At 35.2% G+C, this 26,081-nt stretch overlaps 1 protein-coding gene and 1 non-coding gene across 4 annotated transcripts in view; one reads left to right on the forward strand and one right to left on the reverse strand.

Moving 5' to 3' along the window:
- Window positions 1-542: 542 nt before the first annotated feature.
- Window positions 543-26,081, reverse strand: part of WAPL (WAPL cohesin release factor) — a 77,278-nt gene continuing 51,739 nt past the window's right edge. For 2 of the 3 annotated variants that reach the window (XM_029245234.1, XM_029245235.1), the window contains exons 5-19: window positions 24,803-24,898; window positions 23,489-23,641; window positions 23,077-23,213; window positions 22,251-22,362; window positions 19,842-20,069; window positions 16,603-16,714; window positions 16,128-16,225; window positions 15,339-15,415; window positions 12,390-12,565; window positions 11,572-11,687; window positions 11,033-11,197; window positions 7,590-7,797; window positions 6,748-6,836; window positions 3,202-3,297; window positions 2,281-2,873 (exon numbers count right to left, since the gene is read on the reverse strand). In XM_029245234.1, the coding sequence (XP_029101067.1) occupies window positions 2,808-2,873; window positions 3,202-3,297; window positions 6,748-6,836; window positions 7,590-7,797; window positions 11,033-11,197; window positions 11,572-11,687; window positions 12,390-12,565; window positions 15,339-15,415; window positions 16,128-16,225; window positions 16,603-16,714; window positions 19,842-20,069; window positions 22,251-22,362; window positions 23,077-23,213; window positions 23,489-23,641; window positions 24,803-24,898 (1,929 nt within the window). In that variant the 3' untranslated portion in view covers window positions 2,281-2,807. Of the gene's footprint in view, window positions 2,874-3,201; window positions 3,298-6,747; window positions 6,837-7,589; window positions 7,798-11,032; window positions 11,198-11,571; window positions 11,688-12,389; window positions 12,566-15,338; window positions 15,416-16,127; window positions 16,226-16,602; window positions 16,715-19,841; window positions 20,070-22,250; window positions 22,363-23,076; window positions 23,214-23,488; window positions 23,642-24,802; window positions 24,899-26,081 lie in introns of all 3 variants that reach the window. The other variant, XM_029245236.1, reaches the window with a different exon arrangement.
- On the forward strand, window positions 9,134-9,237 carry LOC114883498. Its single transcript, XR_003790596.1, has one exon. It is a non-coding gene; the product is annotated as a U6 spliceosomal RNA (small nuclear RNA).

Genomic DNA, 26,081 nt, shown 5'->3' on the forward strand with positions numbered 1-26,081 from the left:
TATATCCTTAGCCTGCACTCTTAAACAGGTTATATACTATCTCTATGTGGGTAAGAGGGGAAAGTAGATGGGAACTTCCAGGACAGATCCTTTCATCTAGGTCTGTAGTTAAAAGCACTGAGGAGAGGTTGAGGAACCCACTTGAGTAAATACAGGAAACTTAAAGGCTGTCAACTAAGAAGAAAACTGAAAAACTAAAAAGCAGCTCTAAAAACTCAAACGCAAAGAAGTCTTGGGTCATATTCAGAGGAGCAAAAGGATTAAAGCAACTTAATAAACACACCGAGGGCATGACTACTCAACCAGAAAACTACCATCCCTAATACGTGAGTTGCTCAGTTGACATTACATTCAGATGAGTATTATTAAAAACATGGGGAGATACATAGTGTTTAACAGAAATTGGTTAAATTTTTATGTGCATATTCAAAGTGTGAAACTCACTTAAGTGACACATCATGTTTCCCATTAGTTGGCTATATCAAGTTCGTGAGACTTCCTCCTCCAAAATAGTTCAATAGATTTATGTTAAAGACAACATGTGTATTGAAAGTAGCAATTTTATTTGAGTTAAAATTATTTACAAAAACCCAAAGACATACTTCATGAAACTGGTACAAACTAGTTTTTTCCTGCCATTGGCTTTTGCTCCAAAGATCACAGCTGAGAAATACTGTATAAAATAAAAATAGGATTGGATTCAAAAAAGTACTCTACCTTCTAATTTCCGATTGATAGTATTTACAGAAATATTTACAATGGAAAAAAAGGTTACTTTAAAACTTTAATTTGCAAGTCAGCCTCAAGTACCCTAAAATGCAGAGTTCTCTGAGGGTTAAAAACACACAAATGCACTGCGGTTGGTGAGGTGATTTCTCCCCCACCACTCCCCACCAAAATCTGCATCTCTATCAGTGCTTGACAATTAGTTATTATTTAAAAAACAAAACAAAAAAACTGTTAAACACTGAGGTAAATCAATTCTCAAATGATTACCAGTGTAACAGAAAAATGTAGTTCGCCCTGATTGTTCTTATCCAAATGTTTTATAATATCCCTTACCATCTGCCACAAGTCAGTTTGATCAACACTAAAAATCTCTTCCTAAATCCAATGAGTAATAAATATCAGTGTATTTTAAAATAACTTAACTAATTCAATTTTATGGATATCATTTACCAGTAAGCTTTTAAAATAGTTTGCTAAGCTAGCTTTTATACTCAGGGCAAATACAACCTCAATCTTTCCCAAGTTACACTGGCATACTATGCTCTTAAAAGGTGATGGGTGGGGTTTGGGGTGGGTAGGAGGAAGAAGAAAACAATTTGACTGGAATCAGTTACTTCCTTATAGATTTCCCAACAATCTGCATTATCAAAAATAGGAAGACAATAAAAGGCAGCCACTGCATTAAAAAACATTACAGGTGGCACTGATCCAAGAGCCCCAATTTGTCACTTTATACAAGGAAATAACAAAGTCTAAATGGGTAAAAATTAGACTTTCAGCTATTTTCCCCAATACACACCAAACTAATATTTTTATGGCTTCAAGTTTTACAAATCCAATGAAGAAACATAACTACCTGAAAGGTATTTTAATGTATTAAACGAAATCTCTGGAAAGCCTGTATTCAGGCCTGATCAAGAAAAAAGAAAAAATGTATTAACCAGTGGTCTGAACAATAATTAATATAATAAAAATTTGCAGTGTTGTGAAATTAAATACATAAAATGTGTTTTGTGTGTTCCAAACAACACACTGTTCTATGAACTAAAAGAATCTGAATGAAAAAAAGGATCTTCTCTAAACCAACAATTTAAGGCTTTGCGTTTATGCATTTGATCCTGTCACTCTTATAGAAGAATATACATGTTATCTGGAAACATGAATTCTACATTGGTGTTTTAGCTTACTTATATTTACTGTACTGAACATTAGAAAATATATCTAGAGAGTTCTCCCTCAAAACTTAATCATGTTTCAAGAGCCTCCCCTAACATTAAGGGTAAACTACCCTGGGTTTGTCTATTTTGCTTCATCCTTTTAACAGGGCACATCATCTTATATTCCCTCAAACTGTTATTTGTTTTCTTGTGTCTATAGCTATGACTCATTATGATATGATAATGAATATGGTCATGGTCTCAAAGGTGAAAAATAGTTTTGACAACCCAAACCAAATCAAGAATAAAAAAATATACTATTAATCCCTTGTGTCTTTGGATTCCATCTAATTTTAAATATAGACAGTAGTTCAGGGAACAACAACAAAAAAAATTCACAAAATTATTAAAAGCTTTATTTACGATCGGAATCATTCAACAAAAAAGCAAAAGCAAATGAGCCTGAAAAAGGAACTAAGCTGTTGTCTAGAATGTCCCCAGAACATTCGATACCTCAGTAGCTAAGCTGCCTTTGCACCTGGCTGGCATGACAACAGTGGCTCAACATACACAGCAGTTGCACTAACAGCAGCACAAATTTTCCCCTTAAAACTTGCCCAGAATAAAAGCAAGAAAACAAGGGGAGAGTATAAATTCTGCCAAAGTGTGTTTAAATACTGTGTGGAACTGTTAACAGCCTGAACCTTTTCCCTCATTTTTGATAGTTGCAGATTGATGTAGTAACTGTCATTTAGCAAATGCAGAATGCATGACGAAGAAGAAATCAGGTGGCCTTAAAAATCCACATATGAATGATACTGATGAATGTTCTTGGTATATCTTCAAGGACTTCTTTCGTGACTTTTCTTTGTCTAAGAATAGCTCCAGCATTACCGAGCACCTGAAGCAAAGGTAAAGCAGCTAGCAATGTTCCAAGTATTCAATCACTCTAGAGATAGATTTCTGGCCTGTGGTTCCAACAGCACACTGAAAAGGGGAGGATTTGAGGTCGGGGGCGGGGGAGAGGAAGTAACAATTAATATTTATCAAATTTTCAAAGGTATTGAATCAGAGCTTAAATTCTTTAGCTTTACTAAACCAAACAAACACTATGAATCAAAACAGATTAAATTGTGGCTTTGATAATACAGTATCAATATATTTGGCCATAATAATTCAGTTATCTTAAAGAAACAGAACACAATTATTAAGAGAATCATTTTTTTTGCTTCTATTCACTATGGCCAAATATTTGTATTTCTACTGTCATTAATGTATCATATTTAAAACCACAGAAGCTGCAATAGCCACTTACAGTAAGATTCATGAAGCTCAGGAATTTTTTGAGCATCTCTGTCATTATTGAAAAGTCCCCTTCTGGCAGATACTCACGCACAGTGGTCACATTGATCTGAGGAAACATGGAAACATTGATCAGGTGACAGAAAACATAAGCTTGAACCTTGCACTGTGTTGTTGGTTTTGGCACACACACCCTATTTCAAACTTCTACAAGGTCCTTGAACTCCTTGTAGATAGTAGTTCAAGGACCTATGTGATTTCCTTTTCCACACTCCTTAATTCTGTAAGTGTGTGTGTCCATTCCCTACTCTATCCCATTCTCAGAAAGAAAGGAAAAAAGGTAAAGCTGACAAAGGCTACAAAGAAACGTGTGCATGTTTACTTTTGTAAATGCACAGAAAGATGCCTGAAATAACAAAATGCACTGTTGAATGTGTGTGTTGGGGGGGTGAAGGGTGGTGGAGATGGAAGGAGATGGAGGGAGAGGGAAGGAGTACAGACTTAGAATGTATCCAAAAAGCTGCTTAAGGAATACAAAGAAAAAGATCAAAGAAAATTCTTAGTGTTCCTATGTAGGCTACGAATTAACTGTATCTTTCCAAAGATAATGTAATATTATCTATGAGAAGGAAAATGTAGGCAATGCCAGGAGAGAAGATTAAAATGTTTCCCTCCATTATTACCAAGAAGCAGCCAAACTATATATAAACCAATTTGTTGTAAGAAAAATAGATGGCCTGCTTTAAAAACTGTTTTATTTCAATATATTTTTTAAATGCTTTAAGCATTTTAAGCATAGCTCTTCTAAGGAGGCTCACCTATAATAAAAAGCACATACAAAAAAATGTTGTCCCGAGTTTTGGGCCACAAGATGGGGAGGAAGTGGGAAGCTTCCGATTTGACTTTTGCTGATGGAGGCAGGGGAGGAAAGAGTACATATTATCTCTTAGGAAATTTGCAACCAATCCCCTCCTTCCAACTTTAACTGCTACTGAGTTAGATCTTGGAGCTAAAATCTTTAAAATACTTATATTTTTTAAATATACTGAAAAGTGGAGAGTATGTTATAAGGGCAATAGCTATGGTAACTAACTGCAGAGGTAAAGGAACGCTGGATTTAATAACATCTTTAACCAGTTTCTAGGAAAGGGACATGATAGCACAGTGGTGGGAAGAACAGTGGCTATGTTGTCTATGAAGAGTGCTCAATAGAAAAGTGTACTTCTATCATTCAGAATAAATGATTAGATCCTAGATTTTGAGTGAAAGCCCTCAACAACCCAAATCAAATCCTTTTCTATCAACACACTACAGAATACAACATAATAAGTAGCTGAGGCATAGGAAGGAGAGCCTGAGCAATTTTTTTTTTTTTGGCTGCGCTGCATGGCATGTGGGATCTTAGTTCCCTGACCAGGGATCGAACCCGTATCCCCTGCATTGAAAGGTGGATTCTTTACCACTGGACCACCAGGGAAGTCCCTGAGCATTTATTTTTAAATAGTGTGCAGCAGGTATAAAAAGAAAAGGTGTGAAATGGCATGGCCTATTTGGGAAATTTAGAAAAAGTACCCACAGGGTATGACAGATTTTAATATTGGATCAACTATACTTCAATAAAATAAAATTTAAAACAAGAAATAAAAATTGGAGAAGCATTTAAGTTTGGAGTCTTACAGCAGTAAACAAAGTCATCATTCCCTAAATGATGGTGAGTCAGGAAAGACTGATGAGAGGGGAGTTACATGATCAGATGTGCTCTTAAGGAAGTCAGCTATGGTGGCAGTGTGCAGGATTTCAGGAATGGAGAGTGTCGAGAGCAGCAAGGACGGAAAGACCAGAGAGAAGACTGACCACTGCAATGCACCAAGATGTATAGTGGGTAATGGAAAATGACACCAGAGTCTCCTGGGCTTCCTAAGCATGTTGTCCTTTACCATAAAGCAGCACTTAACTGCATATAACCACCTGCTTTCTTGTCTCTCCTCCACTTAAACATTGGGCAAACCAGTTTCTTTCAGATTTTGTGGCATCAGCTAGCTCTTTGGGGTTAATCATAATGATTCCCAAGGCAACAAAGACATCCTGGGCTCTATGAATTCACAATATTGTTTACAACCTAAGGAACTTCTCTCTTCAGAGACAGGAGAGAAATAGACAAATAGGAAATTATTAACATGGGAAAGATGGCCCTAAATAAATCACACCTGATAATTAGTTAATTTTAAGAATGATTATTTAAGAAAGAACATGATTGAAACCAGGTGTATACAAAATACAATACCTAAAAATCTTTAAATTTAAATAGCATACCCATTGTTTTTTTCTTTTGAGGGGGCGAGGGGGGAGTCTTCCTCCTTCCTTTTGCTTGGTATGTGTTTCTCATTTGTCCTTAAATCTCCGGATTTTAAGGAAATAAGGAAAAGAGCTGAGCTGAAGAGATTCAGGAAAAGGAATAAAGATTTGCAGAGACTCCAGAGCCACAGTAAGAACTCTGGTCTTGATCCTGAAAGCAGCTGTGCCAGCAAGGGCCACAACGAAGTGGGCTACTGTGCATTTAGATCTGAGCTTGTCTATAATATAAATATGGAAGAGATGAACAAGAAGGATTCAGAAAAATGCACAGGACTTAAGGCAGACAGATACAGGGCAATGCAGAAAACTCAATGGCAAAAATGAGGATATAAGGGTAGGCTGATAGAAGCCCTTCATGTCATAATTATGTTCTTCTAATCCTCCTATACAATACATCTCCACTCTTTCTTGCGTCCTGAATGCCCTTGCTTGTAAGGGGAAAAAAAACCTCTTCTTTTGTAAAATTTGGCTCTTCTACTGGGCCTTTACGTTAAAAAAAAAAAAGAAAAAATCCACATGTCCCCGATTTTAAAGCAGACTGAACAGCCAGAACTGTCCACTTTTGTGCTGATCCAGCCCAATTGTGTAGACACTCACATGCTTCTCGTAGTTACATAATGATGATCTAAATCTCACAGAGTAATCCCATTTTCCCGGCCAGTGAGTAGATCAAACAAAATCATGTGAGCTAATGTTGGCCAAGGTAAAGGGAAGTCTACTTTTTGCAGTGGGTATGGAGAGGTCCTAGAGAAAAGAAACCATTGCTCTTACAAAGAAACAAAGAGGCCACGTTCTTCTGCTGGACATTATTTAACTAGATGAGACACATAGCCAGAGTCAGCATAGGGCCATGAAGAGAGCTAGCAAAAGATAAGACAATATGCAGAGGACAGCAGAGTTTAAAAATAGAAATTATGAGTCCTTGATGATATCACTGAGGCTAGACTTTTCCACCTTAAGTCAGTTGAGTGCAGGTTTTATACGATGTTCTTTTACTTCAACCAAAGACATGTGAAATCATTCCTCCATCAATCTGGAACTTACTCATCAAACCCAATATACTCTTACTTTGAAATGCACCTTCTAAAGCTCACCAAATATATGAATGTTTTTAGCATGAGGGGAAATAAATAATAATTAGGTAATGATGTGAAGTGATCGCAATGGAATCCTTTTAAGATACATAAAACAACACTGAACTTACTGGACTCTCCTGGCAGAGACACCCGAGAAGTAGTGCTGTGTATGAGGCCACAATGCAGTCCTCCATGTGTTTGCCAGCATGCTGAAGGGCTGAAAGTATTAAAACAGAAAACCGTAACAGCACAACCAAAAAAAACCCCACAAGAAAACAAACGCCCCCAGGAAACCAACTGCTGAACATCAATAAATGGTGCTAGGAAGATGGGATATCCACACAAATTAACAAAAAAATAACACAAGTGGAAGAGGGACCTTAATTAAAAGCTAAAACCATAAAACTTTCAGAAGAAAACACAGGACTAAATCTTTGTGACCTTGGGTTAGGAAATGGTTTCTTAGACACAACACCAAAACCACAAGTGACAACATAAAAAACAGGTTAAGTTAGACTTCATCAAATTTAAAGCTTCACCATCAAAAAAGTGAAGACAACTCACCGAATTTACCTGCAAATCATGTACTTGATAAGAGTCAAGTCTCTAAAATACACAGAATTCTTAAAACTAAAACTCAACAACAACAAAAAAAGACAACCCAATTTAAAATACGGGCAAAATTTCAAAACTCTAAAAACCTTCAGAGGTCATATTATTTGGCTGCTTCTCTTTACAGATGAGTAAAGAACGAACCAGGGAGGAAAAGCAAACCTCCCCCACACTGCACATATACCTTCCTCACTGCTAGGAAGGCAATGAAGAAGAACTATGAAAAAGCAAAGCTTGTCTGCACTGAACTAGAGAGGCCATAAAATAGCAAGATTATTACAACACATGAATTAAAAGAAAGTCTTGCAGGGAAAAAACCGCATTACTTTTTTTAATACACCAGTCAAAATAAATATACCTTTATTGAGGTCAAGTTCTTCATCGTCCTCCTCCTTCTTATGTTTCTCTTCTGTACCATCAGTCTTTTCAGTTGATACCCACTGTATTTCTCCACTTGTTTCTTGCCACTCTCCACTCTTATCATGCTGAGTGGTGGGAGCATCTTTGATCAATTCATCTGTTTTACTTTCTGCCAACTGTGCTGCTCGCTCTCGCTCAAGGAATAGCTGATAAACATCATTTTTGAAGATCATTAAAAGGATCACCAACCAACATGTATGTACCCAAATATAAGGCTCTATTTGCTTTTAAACATCACTAACTCTAAGAAGCATGCTGTTTGGTAAAAAGGGTAAGTATCAATAAAAGCCTTCACTCTACGTCCAACTGAAGGCCAAAACAAAAATATAAATGCCACTGGGGTTCAATCAAGTGCGATCTACTGATGATGCATACATTGTTTTTAAGGATGAAAATCTTAACTCCTTCCCTTAATTTAGATAATACTGACAGGAAATTCAAGCAAAAACTACAAATTAAAGGTTAAAATTAAAAGAGTTAAAAATTCTTTAAACCTAAGCAGCCTGGATAAATTAACTGGAAGGAGGGAAGGAAGGACACTGAATAAAGCTACATATTATTGGGGAAAAGCAACATAGCTTCTTTAAAAGAAATTGAAAGAAATAAACAAGAACCAGTGAAAGTAAAAGGCCAGTTTTCAGAGAAAGACTCAGAAGTGAATCTCAACTAGTATTATTAACAATAGAAGTACAGGGTGTGGAGAAAAGGGAACCCTCTTGCACTGTTGGTGGGAATGTAAATTGATACAGCCACTATGGAGAACAGTATGGAGGTTCCTTAAGAAACTTAAAATAGAACTATCATATGACCCAGCAATCCCACTACTGGGCATATACCCTGAGAAAACCATAATTCAAAAAGAGTCATGTATCATTGCAGCTCTATTTACAATAGCCAGGACATGGAAGCAACCTAAGTGCCCATCAAGAGATGAATGGATAAAGATGTGGCACATATATACAATGGAATATTACTCAGCCATAAAAAGAAACGAAATTGAGCTATCTGTAATGAGGTGGATGGACCTAGAGTCTGTCATACAGAGTGAAGTAAGTCAGAAAGAGAAAAATACTGTATGCTAACACATATATATGGAATCTAAGGGGGAAAAAAAAGTCATGAAGAACCTAGGGGCAAGACAGGAATAAAGACAGACCTACTAGAGAATGGACTTGAGGATATGCGGAGGGGGAAGGGTAAGCTGTGATAAAGTGAGAGAGTGGCATGGACATATATACACTACGAAATGTAAAACAGATAGCTAGTGGGAAGCATCCGCATAGCACAGGGAGATCAGCTCGGTGCTTTGTGACCACCTAGAGGGGTGGGATAGGGAGGGTGGGAGGGAGGGAGACGCAAGAGGGAAGAGATATGGGAACATTTGTATATGTATAATTGATTCACTTTGTTATACAGCAGAAACTAACACACGATTGTAAAGCAATTATACTCCAATAAAGATGTTAAAAAAAAAAAAGTATAGTGCTCACTTCAGCAGCACATATACTAAAATTGGACCAATAGAGAGATTAGCCTGGCACCTGCACAAGGATGACACACAAATTCGTGAAGTATTTCCATACTTTTTACAACTAGAGATTATCATACTAAGTGAAGTAAGTCACAAAGAAAAAAACAAATACCATATGATACCACTTATATGTTGAATCTAAAATATGACACAAATGAACCTATCTACAAAGCAGAAACAGACCCACAGATACAGCGACAGATTTGTTGCCAAGGGGGAGGGGAGTGGGGGAGGGATGGACTGGGAGTTTACGGTTAGTAGATGCAAACTATTACATATAGAATGGGCGGACAACAGGTCCTACTGTACAGGACAGGGAACTATAGTCAGTGTTCTGGGATAAACCATAATGGAAAAGAATATGAAAAAGAATGTATATGTGTAACTGAGTCACTCTTCTGTACAGCAGAAATTAACACAACATTTTAAATCAACTATACTTCAATTAAAAACAAACAATGGAAGTACAATTGTCAATGAAGTATACACCAAAAAGTCTAAAAGGGAACACACACTAAAATCTTTTGCCTTCACTTACTTCCCTGTGCTGATACAGTGTTGAATGCACAAAAAGCATTTCATATATTTGCTGATACGATTTGGAGAAAATCCCAAGTTACTAATGACAACTACCTGAAAACTAAATGCCAAGTAGATCTCAAAAACTTGCTGAGTATATACAAGAGTGGTGTGTAAACTTTAATACCCTTAAGAAAATAAAATTTAAGCTTTATATAAAGCAATATTTCTTAAAATTGGGTTCAAGGATCCCTAGGGGAACACAAGATCCTTTCAGGGAGTCGGTGAAGTCAAAACTGCATTCATAAGAATATTAAAAGGTCAACTGACTTCTTTCATTCTCTCATGACTGTATGGTGGAGTGTGCCAGAATCTACATGCTATGTGATTATGTTATTGCTCCAGTGGTTAATAGAATGAGTGCCTGTATTTTACGCTCTTCTCTGTTTTGATTTATAATTTAGTAAATATCAATAGATAAAGCACACATAAACAAAAGTTCTTTGGAGTTCCCAATAATTGTTAAGAGTATAGAGAAGTCCTGAGATCAAAATGTTTGAAAAGAGAATGATGGGCTTCTAGTTATGACTCAGGAAAAGATCCAAGTTGTTGAAGATTACCTCAAGACACAGTTCAAGCACTTCTAGTTTCAAAAAGGCCAAAAGGATTAAAGGTTAGCAAAGGCTTCAGAGAAAAATGAAAAGAATGGTTCTCTATCACTTGTGAACATGTACAAATTGTCATTTAAGAAAATTACAAAGGTAGCTAGGAACTGGCAAAAAGTAAAAACTGTAATGCCCAGCATTGTCAAAAAACAAAAACTCACATACGGTTTGGGGGGGGGAGTATAAATAGAGGGGAGAGGGAGTGTTTGGTTTTTGGGGTGGAGCGAGTTGGAGACATCAATTTTAAAACACATATTCTGACACAATTCCTAAGCCAGGAAATTATACTTTGAAAAGTACGTCCCAATATTTAGTTGCACACAGTCCTGGGCACAGATCAGACCACTAAGTAAATGCTGGAAGACTTGAACCAGGATAGCGCTAGAACTTAATTCCTAATTTGTTGTTAATAATCTACCTTTGATTCATAAACAAATATGCCTTGTTTCTGCTTTTTGCTAACAATGTCTAACAAGTGATTATAGTAGTTGAAAACAGTCAGCAGAGAAGTAATGGTATACATTCTAACCCAGTGTACCTCTCACAGAACTGGTGAGAGTTAGAGAAAGGGGGAGGGGAGGTAGGGGGGAGAGAGAAGATGCAACTGATCAAGAAATTGGACAGATGCAACAAACTGAAAGTGTTAGGTTTTAAATTGTTGCTTACCTGCACTAACGCCTGAACTGCGTGAACTTGTCCAGCTATCCTTAAACTATCATCTCCTTCTCCACTACAGAAGGAAGAATCAAAAGAACACGATGTTTCCATGTTGACAAGACAGTGCCGATTCCGAGCACTATACTCCACTAGATTTATCAGTAGACCTAAACCCTATAAAAATTAAAACGTGCATGTTACCACAGGGAAGAATTAAAAGCAAATGAACACAATATACATAACTCTTACTGGCAGCCAAAAAACTAATCAGTGCTCTACCATCTACAAAGTGGTTAAAAACCAGTATATGATCTTCCCAAACAAAGATTTCACCACTTTTAAAAGTCACCACTTTTAGTTCTTACACTTTTTATTTTTACACAGGGCCCTTCATAGCTCTTCTGTACAATAAGAGGTATATTCATAAGGAATCAATTGAAACCCACAACATATTAAACAACTGGTTCTTAAATCCAAAACTAAGATGAAGTTTTTATCATCTTAATAGATCAAGTACTCATTTCTGAAACAGTCACACTTCAACTCACCAGCACTCGAATATCAAATCTCTGCTCCTGAGGTAGGTACTTTGGAACCTGAAGCACACAGTTCATCGCTGTGCCAATCAAGCCATCCTGTTCTCCGGTTTTGGTGCTGCCCCATTCTAAAATGGAGAATGGGAAGAGTATGAAAATTGTTACTGATTCTTTATGACAACCAATACTTATTAACATGAATATTAAAAGTTAAAAACATGTATCTTGAAAAAAAAGTATAGCTATTCCTTTATTAAAATACATTGTTGATTATAATATTTCTGAGCCAAGCTACCAAGCTGGTTCTAAAAATATCAACTCCTAAAAGCAGTTAAATCTATACATGAATAAGTGAATTACATGATGGCAATTTAAAAATCACTACATCAAGACAAGAAACAAGGGAGAGGCTTCCCTGGTGGCACAGTGGTTGGGAATCCACCTGCCAATGCAGAGGACACGGGTTCGAGCCCTGGTCCAGGAAGATCCCACATGCCACAGAGCAACTAAGCCCGTGTGCCGTAAGTGCTAAGCCTGCGCTCTAGAGCCCGCAAGCCACAACTGCTGAGCCCACATACCATAGCTACTGAGGCCTGCGCACCTGGAGCCCATGCTCCACAACAAGAGAGGCCACCACAATGAGAAGCCCACACACTGCAACCAAGCGTAGCCCGTGCTCACCGCAACGAGAGAGAGCCCATGCACAACAACAAAGACACAACACAGCCAAAATTAACAAACAAAAGAGTTAAAAAAAAAAAAAGGGATTAACTTTCTTAAACATGTAATACAATCTATCATTGAGAATATATGTAGAAAATATGACTTACCATTATCATTAGTTAAATTGAGCAACACCCCAATGATGGCTCTCATGCAGTCTTCCACTGCTTTGCCCACGTGATTAGTTACATTCTGGTGAGGCAGAGGCTTACTGTCAGGTAAGCATATACTGTTCTCAGCACGGTTATACTGCTTAATCAATTCTTCACAATGCTGTAATGCTCTTGAAGAGAAGACAAAATACAGACTATTATGCTAAACTAAAATAGTTACACTAAGAATTTCTACCTACTTCGACCTTAATGTTTTAAATCTGTCATAAGGACCACCCTGGTGGTCCAGTGGGTAAGACTCCGTGCTCCCAATGCAGGGGGCCCAGGTTCAATCCCTGGTCGGGGAACTAGATCCCACATGCATGCGGCAACTAAAGATCCTGCGTGCCAGTACTATGACCCGATGCAGCCAATAAATAAGTAAATAAATATTTTTAAAACAAAGAAAAAAGATAAATCTGTCATAAATGCTGCCAAATTAATTTTTTTCTACCCCAAAAGTTATATCAACTATCCAGTCATGTACCAAACATGTCTGATATCAACACCAGGTGCTCAATTTTATTTTGGGAAAACCTGATAATATAAATTTTTCTAAGCAAAGTTAAAATTATAAAGTCAATGCAGAAGTTTATAACTATACTACCTACAGCTGTCCCCCATTTTACCAATCTCTCCAACATAACAGAACTACCACTACCCCACTCCAAACAAGGTAAAACCTTTAAAAGCTAACACTGGACACTTCTGAATTTGATTTAATGTTTTTCCTTTAGAATGTAAGCTCTTAGCAAGTAAAGTATATTATTTATATTAACATTGCATAATAACCTTATGTAAATGGATGTTAAATACTTCATAAACATCAGAGCAAATCATTTTTTTTAACATGAGGTCATTTAACTGACATGTCTCCTGGCAGACATACAAGGGTACCAGATACATCCAAGGACTCTCAAGATGCTACCCAAAATAACAAGGAAATGTAATTTTTAAGTGGGTCTAGTATTTCTCAAGACTCTCTTTAAATCACTAAGTCCATTAACTTAAAAAAGTCTATGAGAGAATGGGGTAAGCTGACTCTGTCAGTTGATTCTTCATGTATTACATACCACACAAAACCCTTAAAGAAAACTGTACTATACCTAATCCCCCTCTAGCTGCTCCTTAAAACACATCCTCTAGTGAGGAAGGTGTTCGTGTCTAACCTAAAATAATTTGTTTAGATGTTTGAGGATGTTCGCCAGAATTACCATGCCGTTACTGTTAACTGCCTTAAGTAGCACTGAGCTAAATCTGTTGGGAGGTGAGGGGAGAACAGTATACCATTTAATCGTTCAATATGCTATCCCTGCATTTATCAGGGTTCTACTGAAAGTTTCAAAAAGTCTTTCACAAACATCCAATTCTGACGTCTACTGCCACTTCTAAGACATCTGACACAAGTTCCTAATCGCAAAGGTTCCTAACCTCCTTTTAGAAGTCCATTTGTCAGGGGTCATGAAGTATACAGGAGACATTTTAAAAATAAATAGATTTAACTTGCAAGAATACTCTTTGGTGAGCGAGGGTAAAACATGGTAACAAAACAACAACACATGCCTTAAGGATACTAACTGTGATACAAACTTTAAAGAGATGGAGGGGAAACCTACAGATTAAAAACAAGTCTATTGGAAACTAGAGACTATTAGAAATTTGAGACTATGGGAAATTTGAATCCTGACTGGATTTATGATAATATTAAGCAATTAATAATTTTTAAGAGATGAAAATGGTATTGTGGTTATATTTTTTAGAGTCCTCTTTTAGAGATTATATACTCAAGTATTTATGGATGAAATCTGTAATTTGCTCCAAAATAATGTAGAGGGGGGAATGGATAGGGTTATACATGGAAACAAGACTGGCCAATGTTTGATGATTACTCAAGCTGCATGAAGTGTACACTGGGGTTTATCAAACTATTGTCTACGTTTGTCTCTGTTTGAAATTCTCCAAAATAAGAACTTAAAAAACAGATAAACTTGAGTCAGGCTGTAGTGGACCTTTGATACTATACTAAGGACTTTGAACATACATCCAAAGACAAGGGATCGCAGAGATTAGGAGTTTGGGATTATTTTTACAAGACAGAAATCTGGGGAAAGTTAAACTCCTGTGGTATTATGTTGGAGAGGCTAGAGGCCAGAGTACCAGGGCAGAGGTATCAAAAACTAAAATAGACATATTAGGAAGAAGCTGCTGTAATAAGCTAGAACCAGGACTGGAGACATACTTGGAAATTTTACACACACTGAGTGACAGCATTAGCCTAATGTCAAGAAAGTTGGGTGGAGAGTGTGAAATGGAGGAAGCTACATATAGATCTGGGGAAACAGGTATAAATAAACAGTAGAAGGCAGCTAGTAAACTTCATTTACAATAAAAATAAGGACTAATGCTTAGTGTTTACTATATGCCAAGCATTGTTCTAGACTTCACATATATATATAAAAACTCCTTAATATATATTGTATATAATATATATTATATACAATATACAAAAGATAGTTTAAAAATTTTTAGAATTAAAATATTATTTAAAATACACATTTAAAATATATATCATATATAATTTAAGATACATTAACATATACTAATTCTTTTTATTGCAACAACTACCTTGGGTGGGTAGATACAATTATTACCCCCCTTCTGAGGAACCTGTAAGTATTCTTGCCCAAGGATATAGGGCTGAAGTTCTGAAGCTGGGATCCAAACTCAAGTTATTCTGGCTTCAGAATCTGTACTCCTCTAACTTTTGTACTATACTGCACCACTTCTGGTTCACAGAACTTGACAGAAAGAAGTACTTTATGGAGGAAGGTGATACAATGGCACTTCCTTTATGGTCAATCCAAATGCTTTAAATAAATAGCATGACATTTCAGAAAAACTTACTTAGCTGATGAAACAATGAGTTGTGAATCTTTATATGCTATCAAGTAGCTTTGATTCTCTGGATTATGCACCGTTACCTAAAAGGGAAAATTTTGAAGTTTTGTGGCAATCCATAACATTCATTCATTCACACACAACACACAGTGCTCTAAAAGACATAAAGATGAGGCATAATTAGCCCTTGTCATCTAAGGGAATAACAACCCACATGTTCTAAATTTAAAATAATAGAGCTATAGCTTTACTACAGAATCTAAACACCACTGTTATAACTGCTTGCTCATAATTAATATATTCTGTACTATACATTCACTGTAATGAACTACCAAGCACTTTAAATGTCAGAAAAGAGCAATCACTAACTTAATAAACTAATATTTTAAACTACTTAAGTAGATTCATTTAGAATTTTAAAAAATTAGATGTTTATCAAATGTACCTGACACCCTAGAAAAGGAACAATTTCAATTTCATCTGTGCCAGGAACTTTTCATTCACACTAGATTATTTTCCCATAGATGTTTCATAAAGTACCTAGCTAATCCAATCTGGTCAACACACAGTCTATGCATCCTGAAATTCACCGGCAGAATAAATTCTAATCTACACTGAACTGGGTTAAGTCATTCATAAAAGTCAAAGAACAAATAGACTGCATTACAGTTACAATTTCAATTTGGATTAACAAAAGTAAAACTCTAGGGATATGTAATATAAACTATGACAGTCTCACATACAGAGTCACATTTAAGATTAAATAATTTTCTCCAAATAGTTGTCCATACTTACACTTTCTAAGACTCGTAAACATCTCTCTGCTCCCCATAATGAGGCTACTAGTTTCTCTTCATCTTCATCTTTACTTAAATGATCCACACATTCTTTCACTAGGAGAAAAGAAATGGACATAAATTAGCATGTCTCACCACTTCAATACTTACCCCCTTTACTAACATTAAAAGCCATCTGTACACATGCTATGAATATGCTGGAACCTCTCCGAACACTGTTTATTCTAAGCTTTATAGTGTGAGATGCTGAAATTTACGAAAATCTGATTTATTATAATTATTTTATTTCCATAATTCCCCAATATCAAACTGTTAATGGCCTTTCCTTTAAAAGTTAAGAGATTTTCAAGATGCTACGAAAAGGAACAGACCTTTTCAAACTGATGCAATTATTCTTTGAAGTATGTAAATAGAATATTTTCCGCAGGCTTCAAATAATATATAAAAATGTTATACGTGTGTGTATATCATACCTTTATCTACAATATGATCCAGACCACCCAAAAGCCGTAGTTCTTCTTTAAACCAGTCTCCGGCTCGTTTAGAAGTAAGGGACAGTAATGTCTCCATAGCTAAATGCCCAGTCTGAAAATCAAAAGCACCATTAATGAATACTGACTCTTAGCAATAACTCTGAGGCAACACTTCTAGAGACTGCTTTTTTTAAAAAGCATACTGCATGCTACCAGCCCACAGTAATACAGAAAATGCTTTTTTAAATAAAATTAAACATTTAAATTCTTAAGCTGAAGAAATGTTTTTAACCATTGGGTTGTTTTCAGAGAAAATCCATTATTTAAAGTAGTCTATCACTTGCCAGTTCAATAAAATATATACTGGTACCATCATATAAAGACTCAAGGGCAAATTGAAGGGTACATGTATTTTAACTGCAAATCAATACATTGGATTAATTTACCACAAAGGCTGTAAAAAGTAATACTGTAGGAACAAGGTGTGGGTGTGTCTAAATTTTTGTCTGTTGGTAAAAACTGGTATCTTATTGCTTTACTTTGCATTTTTCTAATTATAGCAAATGAGCTTGTATTCATATATTTATCAGTTAACTGTATTTCTTCTACTGTAAGTCCCGTCAAATATTCTTTCCTTATTTTCTTGCAAAGTTGCTTGTCTTTTTCCTGTTGTTGTATACATTTTCTTATGTATTCTGAACAAAAATCCTTTGTTACTTTTAGGGTTTCAGATTCACCAGTTTTAAACTTTATACTACAGGGTTATTAGCAGCTTAGATATACATAATGTGGCCACCATGACAAAATTATGTATAAATAATGATTCAGGACCACCACTAGAGGAAGCATAGAACAGTCAGAGCCATATTTATAAACCAGTTTAGGTTTTTCCTTCTCTTTATTTGCCTTTAATTATTAATCTTACTTTTTACTGTATTTCTTTTAAAAAACATAAAACCACCCCCCAACAATGGGCAATTTGGTTCCTGTTGCAATAAAGGAACTTTAGTGTAACAAAAGAAATGCTTTAATTAACAAGGCTGAAAAGACCTGGGTATCTTCCCAAAGCTTTTTCCTTTGAAAGATCCAAGTTTACATTAAGTCTCCCTGGCCTATTTGGAACTGAATATAAAATAGATATTCAGAAATGCAAAAAACAGACCTTAACAGTGAAAATCTTCCTATTACTGATTTAGAAGAGATTTTATTCTGTACCTTATAGATTTTACTCTATACTTTAAAAAGAACAAGGTTGATATCCAAGGTGACAAATATATAACTAGAATTCAACACTACAAAAACAAATTAAATTTTGCTCAATTCTCATTCTAAGTCCCTGAAAGAGTAATGTAATGAGATCAGTACAGGCAGGTTAGCACATGAGTCACAGAAGTGAAACTGAAGACTAATGAGGCTTTCTTTGCTTAGGAAGATTTGATGTTAATATAGCAAAGACTCATAAGATTTTATGCAAAAAAGGGACTTGACTGTTTGTTTCTATAGGCATAAAAAGGACTGTTTGATATTTTAGGCTACATTCACTATATAATAAGCTAGTAATAGCCTACAATTCAAACATTTTATTTGAAACTGGAATAGTCCTCAAAGCGTTAAAGCACAACCAAATCACTAATCAGAATGCTATTCAGCAATTGTGAGCTCTCAGTTATTTGAATTATATTTTAATATAATATTAATGTTTTAAAGTATCTTTCCATGGCACATCAGGAGAAGCAATGTATTTCAAGGAAGAGGTTGAGCAATTAACGAAACAAACAAAATTAATGTGTAGGAGATAGTCACTGTATGACACAATGTCTATTGTTAAAATTTAAAACAAACACAATATCCAAGAATAGCTGAAGTTGGGGTGGGGGGAGGCAGGCATCCTAATATTAGCAACTGTGTGTTCTGGTTTTAATCATGTGAGTTAACTACTTAACACAGTATAACAAAGTTATTATCTGGTGTTTACCATCCTAATAAATTCCACAAAAGATGGAGAAACTTTAATGAACAAGTTTCCCATCATGTTATTTAAGAGCGAATGCCTGGAAAGAATCTAAATGTTCAATAATATGGGAGATGAACTAATAATAATGATTTTTAAAAGCTGTATTTGTTCTATTATGCAAATAAAAATTATAGGCTCAAATTTATTTTATAGCATTAAAAATTAGTATATGTTGTAAAATTGTTAAAAGTAAATAAAAATTATGAATATATTTTAAAAGCAGTATACAAATAGTTTGGTGAGGTAGAAAGATTGTTTAGCCACACTTTGAGCATAACAGCTATTTTCTAATTTTAATAAGTGAAAGTACTGAATACGTGTCCATTTTGTATCCTGCTTTTTAATGTTAACTTGCTTTACCCCTCAACCCTCCACTCTACCTGAATCTATTCCCTACTCTACCTTAACTAAACAGAGCAATAACCCTAAGTTCATATGTGGGTAGCACAAAGCATTCTGTAATTTTCTGAGGCAAATGTCTTCAGTCGTCAGTTTAGTGGGCAGTCGAAAAATCAATGTTTATATAGTTCAGATGTTGGAAATATCTGAAAGTCAGGTATATATAAATAATCTTATTTTTTCAAAACGACAAGGCCAATTCATCTTCTACTGGCCTACTAGTCTTTGGGGATTCTACAAGTTAAAAAAAGCCAGAGGAAAGTAGAACTAAAATCAACCAAAGGCAACATAGTCATCTTGAACTTAGGGAGTTGTATTGAGCATAAGGGTAGCCATGGCCATGACCCTGAGTATGAGGGACACTGCTTGACAGAAGGGCAGGTGCCTAGGAATCTTCCGAGTCTTGGTGCCTTGCAGCAGTTAATCAGACATCGTAAGATACTATGGAATAAATGAATACTCATTGAAACTGGCTCTTTCTGAAGATCCTTTAAATCTTTATTCCTGAAACCCACAGAGGGTTAAAAATTCAAGTTCCTAATAGCCTAAATGTAGTTTCTACGCTGGAAAAAAATTTTTTTCAAAAGGGAAGGATTAGGCAAAACACAATAAAAAATTTACTGGGAAAAGAAATTTAAATACCAATGGGCCAAGTTTAGGAATTTCAGGCAGGGAACAGAATTATGCTCAGAGCTAAACCTTAGAAGAATTTGCCAAATTGTAAACCAAGAGGTTAAATGATTTGTCCAAAGTCACACAGCTGCTGTGACAAATTAAAAACTTTCTGAAAGTAATTTTCATTTTACAATAGAAGGAAGGAACCCACCGTTATATTTTCTAGATCAAGGTGCTTGTTGTGTACAGTTTCACAGAGCCTTCGAATTTTTTCTTTTATTTTGTTCATGTCTTTTTCATTCAGCAGCTTAGCTGAAGAAGCATCTTGTTCCAGTTCTAGAAGTCGAATCATTAGATCTAGGCTAGCTCTATCAAGATCCATGTTCAAACGATCTCTACTCAGTATGTACATGAGGGCAGCTGTACAAAGGGACAGATTCTTCAACGGACCCCCCGCAAAAAAAAAAAAAAAAAGTTAATGTAAGCAATTAGTGACAATTTCAGGAAACAAGACTATTTTGACATTTGTTCACATGTTGGAAACCTTGAAAATGTTTTATTCAGTGAAAACCTCACTCTTAAAATATTCTAGGGAAATGTGAATTAAATAAATACATAAATAAAGCACCACTGCTTAAGATTTTCCTTTCTACAGACCCTCCCTATATGAACGCCCCAGAGCTAGAAGCATTTAAGTGGAATTACATGTTTTGGGCCATTCTGTGCTAAATGAAGAGTTTACAAAACCTTTTTTCAGCTATATAATCCTATTTTACAATACACTTCACTCTTTGTCCTTTATGATATAGTAAAGTCAAATTTCCATTTAAAATCAATAATGTAGGGACTTCACTAGTGGCGCAGTGGTTAAGAATCCGCCTGCCAGTGTAGGGCACACGGGTTCGAGCCCTGGTCTGGGAAGATCCCACATGCCGCAGAGCAACTAAGCCCGTGTGCCACAACTACTGAGCCTGTGCATAACTACTGAAGCCCGCGCGCCTACAGCCCATGCTCCACAACAAGAGAAGCCACCGCAAATGAGAAGCCCACACGCCGCAAGGAAGAGTAGCCCCCGCTCGCCGCAACTACAGAAAGGCCAAGCGCAGCAACGAAGACCCAACACATCCAAAAAAAATAATAATAATAATAATGTAAATGTGTTTTAAAATCTGTATCAGAAACTTATTTTTTTCTTGTAAAAATAAACACAGCTGGGTTTGTGTCAATACATAAAACTAGGATGCTCAAATAAACATATTTAGACTCATTTCTTTAAAATAAACCTATCAGGTCTGGTTGAACCAAGTAATTTTTTAAAAACCATTAATATAATGTGCTCTCAAAATCATTCAGATCTGGTAGTTAGCACACTCTGCTTATAATAAAATCTCCAAGTACTGAAGGTGATATAGGTAAGCATTAATATAACAAAGAGGTCTATGTTTGAATATTCCAACATTTGAGATATTACTTTTTTTCCCTCCTACATATGTATTTATTTTTATTGAAGTATAGTTGATCTTACACTTATTTCAATGCACAGAAACACAATTAACTATCTAAAGATTTAAACTTTGAATCCCCAAAATTCAGACTAGGTGACTAATTAAATGCTTACAGAGCAAAATATATTTGGAAATAAGGATGTCACAGTACAGGCCTTAGGAGATCCACCGCCCCTAAGAACACACATTAATGCCTTGGTCCTCTCATAACTGCATAAGAAAGCAAATTAATTCTTAGTTCTCTTCTCCCTCATTGTTTTGTACCTGCTACAACTTGGTAATGGAGTTATCCTCACTCGGGGTTAAGTACACTGCTTTCAGTTTCAGAAGACTCAATATTAGATTATGTCACCTAATCTGCACTTGGAACATAATTTCCCTGAACAAAAATATAATAAAGCCATCTCAAAATATCACTATTGATGATTAATAATGATTTTTTTCTAACTTTGAAAATGTTAAACCCGATTTTTATATGTAAATATGCTTTATTTTTAAGTGTCAAAGTCATAATGAAAATGAGGATATGATTCCATTTCACAGTGGGATTCAACATCCAGACAGAATGCTAAAAAAAAATTAATATCAAAACTTTTTTTTCATGCTATTATTATCAAAAACTAGTAAAAGATTTTTTTTCCAGTACTTTCTGATTTGAGGAAATCAGTACTTACAGAATTAAATATCCAGTATGGCATGGTATGTTAGCTACAGTATCCAGTATGGTATGGTATGGTATGTTATATAATGGTTAATAGGATATACTGACAAGTTAAGGAGGAAAAATGTCATGAGAAGATAATCTTAAATGATTTATTAAGCAAGAATTCTGGCATTAAGCTCTAAATATTTAGCACATAAAACTAACTCAACCCATAATGAGAAATATTTACAGATGAATATCCAATGAAGGTTGTTTTTTTTTTCCTATTTTGGTCATGCCACACAGCTTGTGGGATCTTAATTCCCCGACCAGGGATCAAACCCAGGCCCCTGGCATTGGAAGCTCAGCATCCTAAGCACTGGACCACCAGGGAATTCCTGAAGGTATTTCTCAGTAGCCAAATAAACTAGAATTTTAAAATAATGCTTCTCAATCCCAGAAACTTAAATACCTGATGATGCTGGGAATCATCCAAGGTTTTAAAGACCATTGCTACCATTCCATGTGCTCTCAGGTGCATTCGAAAACTGGGCATGGCACATTTAGTAGCCAAGCTAATAACACTAGAAGAAAATAGACTAGGTTAAGGGGGCTGAAGTTTTTTTATTTGCGTAATACCAAAATAAGCAAAAGGGTGCTCAGGGGTGGGGGTGTATGTGTGTCAAAGCATTGCCCATGCAGATCACAATATTAAAAACACGGGCAAAACAAGTTATTAAAAATTTACTGATGTGATTAGGTATGCTATATAAAAAATATGAATAACCCATGATCATCTTCAGTGTTTTCCTTACACTACTACCATTAAATGAAAAGCAAAAAATCTCAGCTACCTTTCATAATGCTTCTGATCCATAAAGATTATAAATATCTAATTGGACATATTCCAAATGACTGGATAACTCAATCAAACCAAGATATTCAATCCATTACAGTATGTAAAAGATGATCCAAATCAAAACATGCTTAAATTAAATCAAATCTATCACTTGCATGTGTAAAATCTGGGGCTAAAAGTACTTAAAAGATTCTTTGGCATAACACTCTTTTAAGCATCTGGAAACTGAAACCTATGCTGTGCTAAAATGCTGTATCATCCAACTTTCCTTTGTGCAAGTAGAATCAAGTCCCTTAAAAGAAATCAATCACATTTTAACATCACTGGCTATAACCTACACCTATGATAAGAAAAATCACAAATGTTTGGCTCTAATGAGCTAGAAAATTTTAATGAGAAAGCATGCACACAATTTTCAAATATAAAAATAAGATCTTACCTAAGGCAACGTGTGTTTAGAGGCTGAGTGCTCTTTAAGCCACTTAACAAGTACTCAATGTCATCAGTGAACTCTTGATTTTCACCAAATTCCACCACATCATTGAAGTGCTTCACGTGCTGAACAACAGTATACAACTGCCAAGAAAAAAATATGTCCACCTCTTTTGTAACTATGAAGTAGCATATTTAAATATTTAAAGCACTTGCTATGCTTTATTTAAAAGTGTATAAAATAGTTTATTAGATGGCAACCAAAAGAAATGTTTTAAAAACATGGGTAGTAGTAGGACAAGGTAAGTTTGTGGTTCAAAACTGAGTATCAGTGTACTGGTATGTGTTCAAGATATTAAAAGGCTAAATTACATACGAAATTCTATCCACGTGCAGTAAAACTGTATATGGCTGCTTACTTCTTTGTCTTCTTTTCTGCATTTCAGTGCAGTAACTATATCTTGATAGGGCTGAGTAGGTATTGTCACAGTTTTTATCACTTTGGGTGGTGGTGCAGGAGCCTTAAAAACTCCATCATCTTTTTGATTTTGCTCCTTTGAAGACAGCCTCACCTATTAATAAAGGTATTAAATTAGTTGTTCTAAATAAATATATAAAAATAGTAACATCTCATCTACTTGGCAAATTTAGCTTAAGAGTAATAAAACCCCTATTCTCCCCCTCAAAGGTAGGAGGAGGCCTCTGAAAGGTCACAAGGGATACTTTAAAATTCCATGCACTACAAGATAAGACTCATATGTGTTTTATTCACAAAAGAACCACTCAGGAAGTTATTCTGGTCTCTTTAACTTTACATTTCATACAATTTGTTATCATCTCCAGGACCATTACAAGGAATAAAGAACCACCATTACATACATAAATAGCATTGATAAGCAGCTCAGGATAGACAGGAAAACTACAATAGATAGACAAAATAATTTTTTAAGTACAGGAGTCCATAGTTTGGGGTAGGGGGAAAAAGCCATAATAAGAGCATGGTATATAATTACTAATATACACAATAATGGTTTAATACTAGTGAAAGAAGTTTAATATATCAAGAAGACAGGGAACTGTACATTACATTTTAGAATGATCTCTATCCCTATTTTTTGTTGTTGTCTATAAAGAACCCATTCCTTGATAGCTCCAGATGACTGAGGTGTCACCATTAATCTGTAAGTATTAATGCATGGTCCTACCAGTTATTCTGAAAAAAGTAATTTGATAAGAATCTTTTTCAAATGTGTTTTGAATTGAAAGGTATTACTGGAATGCAGGAAAAAGTTCTGCTCTGAAAAACAAATTAATCACTCAAATACACTTTAAGATCAATGTAGGATATAATTTATAATATAGCTTTTAATCATTAATACAAACTTGAAATATGTAATTTATAATATAGCTCTTAACAGTTAATAAAAACTTCAAATAATTTACCCTTAAACACTAAATACTATAATTCCATAAAATGTCAGGAGTGAAAAAAGTAGTCCAATATTTTTTAAGGCTTTCATTTATAACCGAGCAACACCAGAATTTCTGTTATCCTGTCCACAATCCTTACTTTTCCAATGAGTTAAACTAAAGCCACTAAATTTTAGTGAGGAAGTTGAAAATAAACTGTTAAACAGAAAAGCCAGAGACTTTCAAATTATGAATGAAGATAGCAACTGCTTAATTTAAAATTCATTACACAAACATGAAATTAAAAAGTACAGTTCACTTACTGTGACACTCTGAGGTTTTACTGCTGGTGGCCCAGGTAGTTCTTCTGAATCTGGATGATTCCAATGCCTGGCATTATATACAGCTTTTGTAGGAGACTAGAGAAATGAGAAAAAGATCAACTGTTTCCATCTTACTTTGCATCCTTATAAAATTACCTTATTTTAAAACTAAAACTAAAAATCATATAGAGTAATTTAAATACATAAACATACATCCTAGACAGAGCAGGATAAACAATATCTGGCTTATACTCCCACCATGCTCCCATGCCGATGGCAGACATGGAGTCACAGTGCTATTCTGACACAAAATCAACAATCAGTGTTCCGGACAGTTATTACCAACCAAGAAAAGAAATTAAACCTCTTGCCAGGCTTATATTAACTTATAATTATATTAACTAATCAATATAGTTAAATTCAACCTGTTTATTCCTCATAACTGCTGATTCATGCCCCACGTTCTTCCAACACTGAAAATAAGGCAGGTTATGACAAGGGATAAAAGTCCTTATTCATTTAAGTGAAACTGGTGAGTCCAGATGAGTGCCGTTATTGAAGTTTTCAGGTTTTATAAAGGTAACTATGGTATGTATAACATATTACATAACACACTGGAATCTAAAGCAGTACTATATACTAAAATACATGCAAATGTATAAAAATTCACACTGGGTGGGATAAAGATGTAAATTGCCCCACCCCAGTTCAGATTAGTTTGCTGCCAAATCAATATACTATAAGCTTAATGAAAAAAAACTTTCAGTTTTAACACGTTGAATTTCAGAATTGAGGATAAATAACTGTGAGCCTGCATGATCAAATCATAGGATTAAATCTGTATAAAAGGAACAAATCCTCACTTTCAAAAGGGGACTAATTAAATAGACTGACATTTTCTCCATCCTTTACAAAAGTGATATTAAATTATGTCCTTTAAACTTCAAATAAATAATCTCATTAGAAATTTTTTGTTTTTAAGAGTGTAATTAATTAATGATCTTCATACTTTCAGTACTACATAAAAAAAAAAGAGTACAAGAGAAACATACTTCAAGACTGGCCAAAAATCTGCATTAAAAAATTAACCATCTTCCCTTATTAGCGGCAGTGAAGTAACATAATTGGAATTAAGCATCGTACAAAGCTATCTTTTTATACAAATATTATCTTCAAAATAACCATGCTGTGACAAAGACAACAGTGTAAGCTCCAAAAGAACTGGTTTTTCAAAAGATAAAGTTTAAACTGACTCACATATTAAATTTGTCAGAAAATC

This window comes from Monodon monoceros, unplaced genomic scaffold (genome assembly GCF_005190385.1).
Source record: "Monodon monoceros isolate NGI ecotype Baffin Bay Population unplaced genomic scaffold, NGI_Narwhal_1 Super_Scaffold_4, whole genome shotgun sequence".
Lineage (NCBI taxonomy): Eukaryota > Metazoa > Chordata > Mammalia > Artiodactyla > Monodontidae > Monodon > Monodon monoceros.